The 8,449-nt window shown below is 39.0% G+C and overlaps 1 protein-coding gene across 3 annotated transcripts; it reads left to right on the plus strand.

Annotated features, from left to right (window-relative positions):
• The first annotated feature begins 2,275 nt into the window (after positions 1–2,275).
• LOC121560719 (G2/M phase-specific E3 ubiquitin-protein ligase-like) lies at positions 2,276–8,201 on the plus strand. Of its 3 annotated transcripts, XM_045212541.1 has the most exons (12): positions 2,276–2,375; positions 2,482–2,788; positions 2,876–2,955; positions 3,230–3,282; positions 4,361–4,397; positions 4,476–4,544; positions 4,667–4,756; positions 4,856–5,169; positions 5,316–5,494; positions 5,724–5,896; positions 7,051–7,265; positions 7,337–8,201. In XM_045212541.1, the coding sequence occupies exons 1-7, from the start codon at positions 2,283–2,285 to the stop codon at positions 4,667–4,669; spliced, it is 642 nt and encodes a 213-aa protein (XP_045068476.1). In that variant the 5' UTR covers positions 2,276–2,282; the 3' UTR covers positions 4,670–4,756; positions 4,856–5,169; positions 5,316–5,494; positions 5,724–5,896; positions 7,051–7,265; positions 7,337–8,201. The 3 variants fall into 3 exon arrangements, with proteins under 3 accessions (XP_045068476.1, XP_045068475.1, XP_045068474.1); XM_045212540.1 differs by lacking the exon at positions 5,316–5,494; XM_045212539.1 differs by lacking the exons at positions 2,276–2,375; positions 2,482–2,788; positions 2,876–2,955; ... (2 more) ...; positions 4,476–4,544; positions 5,316–5,494 and having other exon boundaries at positions 4,556–4,756.
• Positions 8,202–8,449: the final 248 nt, after the last annotated feature.

Genomic DNA, 8,449 nt, shown 5'->3' on the forward strand with positions numbered 1-8,449 from the left:
TGATATATACTGTATGTAACTGTTATGAATTTTGTATTGTCAATTTGTCGTCTACTGTATAAACGCCACTTTAAAAATGTGCATGATAGTGCAACAAAATGTCCCCATGGGGACAATAAAGTCAGTAATGTAAAGTAAGTACTCATCGGCAGCATATCGGCAGTGAGATTCTCAGTGTGTTTCATGCTTAACAGCCCCACCATAGTCACAGTGTCAACACTGCTGTTTGACCACTGTGCTTCATCTCTGTAGAAAACTCATTCAGATGTAGAAAGCTCAGTGATGTGGCAGTAACCTGTAAAGACACATCCCTGTATTTCATTACAAACTGTAGTTTATTGTCCAATTTCAGATGAGTGTTTTCTAGTCTGGCTGGGCTAGAGGCTGGAGCTCTCACCTGTGTCACAGACAGATGTCATGTGTTCATCATACCCCCCTCCCATCCCTCCTCCACACCAAACCCCCCCCTCCCACACACACACACACACACACACACACACACACACACACACACACACACACACACACACACACACACACACATACAAAAACACAGGTGAGCTGAGGCACATCTGTCTTAGAGTTATCACTCTCCTCCTCAGCAACACTTTCATTAGGAGTTGGCAGAGGCAGCCTGCCTCGTGCGCACACACACACACACACACACACACACACACACACACACACACACACACACACACACACACACACACACACACACACACACACACACACACACACACAAACCACTGGATCCACAGCAACTCAAAAGCTTTTTCTGGGAGTGTGAGTGAGGAAGGATCTTTGGGTTCTCTGCCTCTCCTAGCAGCCTGTCATTCATCCCTCAAGCTGTTTGCTAACTCTGCTTCATGCGTTGCCAAAATAAGTAGCTCTGTTTGTGCTCAGACAATCCTACATTTCACACATACACACACGCACACCATTCACCTGCACTGCACAGGCCCCAGAAGCACTGAGAATACTGTGCCTCAATTGGCTCTCAGTCACTGCAGCAAATAGCTATCGCCATAATGAAAGGTTTTTAATACGGGTAGCTGTTTTCCCCTGATGTGTCTTTGTCAAACTGTGGAAGTTTATTTAGTGGTGAAAGTCATTCTCAATCATTTTAACGTTCAACTGTCTCGGTAATTAGCAGGTTCAATGCAGCGAAGGGGTATTTTGGAATGACACCCTCCATTATATGGTGTGCAAGGACTGAACACTCGTTGGTGCAACACAGAATGTACCGAGATAGAAGGAGAGATTGTGGGTGTCTTTATGCCAACAAAGTGTGATTCCAGAGTTTCTACAGTGTTAAGTAGCCTTAGTTATGTTATTTTATGGACCTATCTTGTGCCTCCTCGCCACAGCGCTACCGTGTCCTCAAGCAACTCAGCGAGAAGAAGCTGAAGGGTTTTTAAAGTGGACAACTTTACGGTGGCCGGGAAGTGCAAAGCAACATTACAAAGAATGAAACACTTTTACAAAGCTCGAGACAAATTTACATTTTGGAAAACAAATTTACATTTTGGAAAACAAATTTACATTTTGGAAAACAAATTTACATTTTATAAAACAAATTTACATTTTAGAAAACAAATTTACATTTTAGAAAACAAATTAACAAGACGCAAAACACTTTTACCAGTCCCGAAACAAATTTACAAATGACAGATTCGTCACGGAAAGGGAATGTACCATATACCGGAAGTGACGAGCGTGGTCTTTTCGTGTTGTTGTCGTGGAGTTTATGGCGTCAAAAAAGTTTATGGTGACCGCCCGAACATGGACTGCGGCCGAGGGATGTTTTGCCCGTTTTGTGGCAAACACATGAACAACTTAACGCGGTTTTGCTTTACGTGTGGTCGGTGTTTGGAGTTTTTAAAGGACGCGGACCAGACGGAAACATTGGAAACACAGGGGACGTCTCGACAGCCGGACAGTGCTATGCAAAGTAAGTTTAGCAAAACCAAAACGCTAGCTATCTAAGGACAGTAACGCTAATGATTTTTTGAGCGGCTTCTAACTTTCTGTTTCGGAACTCTGTCCATTTCTGCAGAACAACCATGCCCATCATGGTTGTTCTAGGGCGGCAGGTAGCTTAGTGGTTAAGAGCGTTGTGCCAGTAACCGAAAGGTCGCTGGTTCTAATCCCCGAGCCGACTAGGTGAAAAATCTGTCGATGTGCCCTTGAGCAAGGCACTTAACCCTAATTGCTCCTGTAAGTCGCTCTGGATAAGAGCGTCTGCTAAATGACCAATTATTTATTTATACAAACAGTTCATGGAGTACAGAAGCTCGAAATCAAAAGAACGACAGTCTTTTAACTATGGGCCAAAAGGAAGATATAGGCCTAAAGAAAGAAAACACGTCCAGGTAAGGTGTACTGACCGTCCTATACAATTTTGCAATGCTCTATATGTATTTGTGTATATTTATTTTACCTATGTATACATTAATTATATCTTTGTTATTTTACTAGATAAACGTAGGATTGATGGTGCCAAGTGGAACTGATTTAAAACCTCTAAGAGGGAAAACACTACAGTTATTTACAAACCCAGAGGTAGCAGCACCTGATCTACTGAAACAAGCTGTCCAGAAAATGACAACATTTAACAAGGACATGCACGAAGGACCTTGTGTCCATTTGTATCCAGACTGCTCAGAGGTGGTTCATGTGCCTGGGTCAGAAAGGCCATTCAAATTGGCAGAATATAAAAAGGAAATAGGAAAGGCATATTCCAGGATCACTTTTTTCATTTGCCTAGAAAAACACTATAAAAGAGGTTAGTGGATCTCATGATTCAATATTTTTACATATTTAGATACTCTGCTGGAGGATAGATAATGGTTGTTTGAATAATTTTTTTCAGTGGATGATACCTCAGACTCTGATTCTGAAATTGTCATCACAACAAGGAGCACAGCTGAACTCAATCGTGCTGACACTTTGGTACATCAGTTATTTCTCTTTTTTTAAATGTTTATGTATGTTTGTATTTATTCATTTTCATATAATTTATTAATTAGATGTACATTGGATTTTAAGCATAAAATCAATGTCCTGGTCAATATTTTAGTGGGAAAAGGCTTGTTTTGATTATTTTGCAGTAACTATTATACAGTAACACAGACAACCATTCAGCATTGATATATACTGTATGTGGTAATGGAAAAATAATGGAACCTGTTGAAAGTTGTTGATCATTTTATCCGTTTCCTCTCAGGTTTTTGAACCACAAAATCGAAGTACTCCCAAACACAAGCTGGACGATGAAAGGTATGTGTTGCACACTTGGACACAAAGGAATTTTCACACGTGCAATAATAATTCATATTTTGTTGGGCTACAGTGCTTTCACTACCAGGTAAAGTGCAATTTCACCTTTTTTTAAAATTTAACTCACAAAACTGATAAAACTACTAGCAGATATTTCACTACTTATTCACATACACATTATACATACATTTATATTGCTGCACATAAGCTCAACGTTGCTACATGCTATCAGCTGTTTCTGTAACTGACTGCGGTGCCCCCTCGCTCCCTACCTAAAGGACCCACAGCTGCCTGTGTGAGCAGAGCTTTACAGAATAAACCCACTGAAATACAGTTGCTCTTGCAGTTGAATAAACAAAAATTAACCAAACCATTAAAAAAAACACGTGAGAATGAAGTGGGGGGTATCCACTGTCCATTCATATGTCCCACATCACTGTCGATCCTGCATAGGTACTATAGGCCTTTACTGAAGTGGCACGGTCATCCAGAACCAACTTAAAGAACTCCAACACGTTTCGGCATCTAGCCTTTGTCAGGGAGTCAAATAGATGTAATGAGAGACACTGGGTTTTTTCTAGTGGTAATCCACCAATAGGAAACATGGGACACATCCATATACATAATGTTGACATGATTTGACTATTGTAGGCCTGAAGGACACCTACTGGTTTTAAGATGTCTACAACACCTACTCTAGCCCAGAACACCTTGGACACTAGAAAATACCCATTGTCTCTCATTTCATCTGTTTGACTCGCTGACGAAGGCTAGATGCAAAAACGCATTACATTTCTTTTAAATTGGTTCTGTATGGCTTGGCCACTTGCAATACAAGCATTTTAATAGTTAAAAAATAGTAGTTTGAGCTTTCTTTTATTGTATACCTTTTCCATTAAAAAAGAAACTCAAACTAACTCAGATTTGAGTCCAGGAAGCGCTCCTATCCACATGTTCTCAAAATAATCTTTTTTTTTAATACATCTTTCTGTTCCCTCTACTACTACATGCTACTCAAAGCTACATTATAGCCTTTATCATGGAGCTAATCATTTTAATATGTTTTATCATGTTTCAGAGATGCACCAGGACAATCAACAATTCAGCCTGGACAGGTAATAAGGCAGAGTGTGGCAGCATGACATTTCTTGCTTTCAGTGTTGTTGTTTCAGACATTTTAATCTTTTTTTCAGATAGTAATATCTGATGCTGAGGATCTGGATCCACCGGAAGCAAATCCAGAAAAAAATGTCTTGCTACAGGTAAGTAAAAAAAAAAAGAAAAGATAATGACTGACATAATTTAAATGTATTGAACTGATTACATGGGGAAGACATTTTTGTTTGTAAGATGTTTTAACATGGAAATGGCAATTTCCCAACAGTAAATACACAGACCTGTATTCACCAAATGTTGAGCAGGAGGACGAAGAGCCGGTTGCTGTCAATGTGAAGAATTTCCAACACACAGCAATGTAATATGCTTTTGACTATAGCACTCCAGTTTTTTCACTGTACAATAGTTCTTGTATATCTGGAATATCCACAAATGAATTGACTTTTTGTCATTACAGGGAGGAGACGGACATTGCATTACCAGACATCGTAGCAAACCTGTCTCTTCCTATTGATCATAAAAAAGTCCGCCGGTTTAACATCTCAAGGGATAATGTTTGGGATGGGGCAGTCAGAGGTTTCAAGCGTACAACATATTCTGAAACCTGTGACATGCTGGTGAAATTTACTGATGATACTGGTGTTCTGGAAGAGGGAATTGACACTGGTGGTCCAAGACGAGAGTTTTTAACTCTACTGATGAAACACCTAAAAGACCGGCCCATTTTTGATGGACCAGAAGGACATCGGTTCTTGGTCTACAATGCAAAGGGTATGCATATTGGTTGGATGTGTACTATAGGCTACTAATGGTTGGTTAATGCTCATTGACCAGATATATCACATGACATATGCTTGCATATTACAGTATAGACAGTAATGCATTGTTTTAATTTTGCAATATGAATTCATTCACAGCTGTTAGGGAGGATGAATACTACTTGGCAGGAAATATGATTGCTGTGTGAGTTGTGCATGGAGGTCCAGGACCCCATTTCCTGTCAGAAGATCTTGTACATTATCTTGCAGGCCAGCCTTCATTCAAAGCAACAAATAATTTAATAACTGATGAAGAAATAGGGAAAGCTTTGCAAGAGGTGAGAATAGCATAAGGGTATGGTAGGGCAGAGTTTTTCATACTTACTGCAGTGTTTTTGAGACAATGTTTACTTCCTATATCACGTGCGGAATATATTTAATTAATTTATTAGTTTTTGATAGTGTAAGATTACACCTTGCTATGTACGTTATTAAAAAAATAGGCAAGGAGATACAGTGCATACAGTTATTGACTGGGGTGTTTTTGCCCATTTTCATGTCTTTCAGATTGAGAATGCTGCTTCATTGGATGCTCTGCAAGAATGTATGATGAGACACAGCACAATGTTACAGACAGCAGGTTGTCTGAGACATGTGGCTACTGTGGAAGAAAAGAAAGAAATCGTGTCAGACTACCTCCAATGGTATATCATTGACCGCAACTCATCTGTAATTGACAGGTAAGATGATATTTGTAGTGATGAGATTTTTATTTATTTATGTATGAATTTTTTTGTTTGAAATGCCTCATGGTCCCCATCTTTGGTTTATGCAAGTATGTATATCTGTTATCAATTTGTCCTTAATCAGAATTTGTACCTTAGTGTATTTCAACAGATATGTGATGTCACTTCATTCTGTGTCAAACTACAGTGCCTTCATTAAGTCTGCACACCTTTATAGATTCAATTTAAAATACATTTAAATCCTTTTCCTCATCAATCTACACACAATACATCATAATGACAAAGCAAAAACAGAAATTAGATCTTAGGTTTCTCCTCCTGACTAACTCTTCCATAGAGGAAAATCAGTCCAGTTACCCCTTAAAGTGATCCATCCACCTCTGCTGCACATCTGGCAGCAGAGTGATGGTTTGAGGATCACTTTCCCCATCAAACCCTTGATGACTTGCTGCTGTTTATCCAACCACCTGCTCCATACTGTAGCAGTGTCATTTACATATGGATCTATTTCTGCCCTCAGTTCTCATAGAGATCCTGACATGCAGAGAGGTTTTAGTATCTCTTGGAAATGTCCCTGAAAATCATATATAAAGAGTGTGGTGATGTTGTGTGTAAAGCCTGTAGCTTCATACACGAGGAATCCAGGCTGGAATTACTTCCAAAGGTGCTTCAACAGTGTACTGAGAAAATGGTTAATTAACTTGTGCGAATGTGATATTCCAGTTTTTAATTTTTATTAAATTTGCTAAAATTTCTAAAAACTTGTTTTTGCTTTGTCATTATGATGTATTGTGTGTAGGCTGATGAGGAAAAATATTAATATTACTATTTTAAATTGAATCTATAACGAAACAAAGTTGTGAAAAAGTTCAATGGGTGTGTAGACTTTCTGAAGGCATCGTGTGAGTGCTCAAGCCACCCATCCGTCTGTGTCATTCCAGTCTTTTGTTTCTGTGTGTTATACTTACAGTTTGTAACAATTAATGTTTAATGTGCAATGCAAAAATAGGGTTTTTGAAATCAATTTTCAACAATGTTAAGGTGGATAGTAATTGTAGAGAAGAGAATATTTAATAGTTTTCTTTAGATAATTTTAAATTCAATTGGCACTACACATTAGTGAAACAATGTTTGTGTTCACTCTGTAGATTCAGAGATGGTCTTTCAACCCTGGAGTTTTTGACTGCACTACAGCAACACCCTACTTTGCTGGCCCCTGTCATGTGCCACTCTGAAAGGCAACTCACTGCTTTTGAACTTGAGAGACTCTTCAAACCTGACCTCAGTCCTTCGGGGAGTAATCGAAGACTTAAAGAAAGTCAAACCATGGCCTACTGGGCAGACTATCTCCTTGATTGTGAAGGTTTGTTTGTTTTTTATAAATAGTTAAGAAAACACATGGCAGTGATGTATCTGAATTGTTTTTCTTTGCAGAAGGCCAGGCTGCTGTGTCTGTGGAAGATGTTTTGATGTTTGCTACTGGGCTGTCTTCACTTCCCCCATCTGGCTTGGAACCACTGCCTCAAATAGAGTTCCTGGAGGACTCTGCGTTCCCAATGGCAAATACATGTTCAAACTCCTTGAGATTACCACTCCTAGACTCATACACTTTGTTTAAGACACAAATGGACTTTGGAATTCAAAATAGTCCAGGATTCGGCTGTTTCTAAGCTATATGATGGATGACCCCTAGAGTTAAGACTCTGAAAAAGTTGTTGTTGTTAAAGGTTAGGGTTAGGCATCATTTAGATTTTAACGATTCTGATTCCAATTCTGATTCTTCCTTTTGATTCCGGTTCTTATCGATTCTTGATTCCGATTCTTTGAGTGGTGGAGTTGAAACGGGTCACATGCTTATTTCACAAATAAGAGGAAAGTTTTATTTTGATTCAAAGGTGGGTTGCAGTTTGACGGGGCTTTTTCAATGTAAAATAAAGCCACACTAGAGCACCGCTTACTGTGCTCCATGGCTGCAACACAACAAGCACCTGGCCGCTACAGAAACCAAAACTTGCGCATGTTAAATTTGGAACCCATGATCAGATTTGAAACCCAATCCTCCAAAACGATTCCAATAAAGAAACAATTCCGATGGAATCGTAATTTTTAACTATTCCAAGTAGGAATTGGTTCTTGATGCCCAACCCTATTAAAGGTGCACTTTTAAAGTGCAGTTGCCAAAGTTGTTTTTATAATGTTACTGTATGTGAGCATGTTCTTTTCTCACAGTAAACATTTTGAAAATGTTTTAGATCCATTACTCTCAATACTACAAAAGTGTAATAAATACTGATTACTATTTTTGATTAATTTACTTCACACTTAAACAATTAAGCTTTGGGTGACAGATTCATAAATATTGTGTTCAGACAGACAGCAGTATTCCACCACTACAAAAAAAACTCCCTTTTTGATCATTTCATAGCTGAGCCATTTCTTTTAGTTTCATGTACAGTTCGGATGCAGACTCCCAGTTGTCTGGCTTCTGTAACTGATTGTGTTCCATGGCAAAGTCCAAGTACTCCTGCATGTTTGGGTCCCCACAAG

Source organism: Coregonus clupeaformis, unplaced genomic scaffold (genome assembly GCF_020615455.1).
Source record: "Coregonus clupeaformis isolate EN_2021a unplaced genomic scaffold, ASM2061545v1 scaf0019, whole genome shotgun sequence".
Classification (NCBI taxonomy): Eukaryota; Metazoa; Chordata; class Actinopteri; order Salmoniformes; family Salmonidae; genus Coregonus; species Coregonus clupeaformis.

What these genes read in the sequence shown, in the direction of transcription:
- LOC121560719 (XM_045212539.1), top strand. Translation starts at nt 5,128, where the DNA reads ATGGACCAGAAGGACATCGGTTCTTGGTCTACAATGCAAAGG. An exon ending in CTTGGTCTACAATGCAAAGG is followed by an intron (nt 5,170 to 5,723) that starts GTATGCATATTG and finishes CATGTCTTTCAG; the next exon opens with ATTGAGAATGCTGCTTCATT. An exon ending in CTATCTCCTTGATTGTGAAG is followed by an intron (nt 7,266 to 7,336) that starts GTTTGTTTGTTT and finishes TTTTCTTTGCAG; the next exon opens with AAGGCCAGGCTGCTGTGTCT.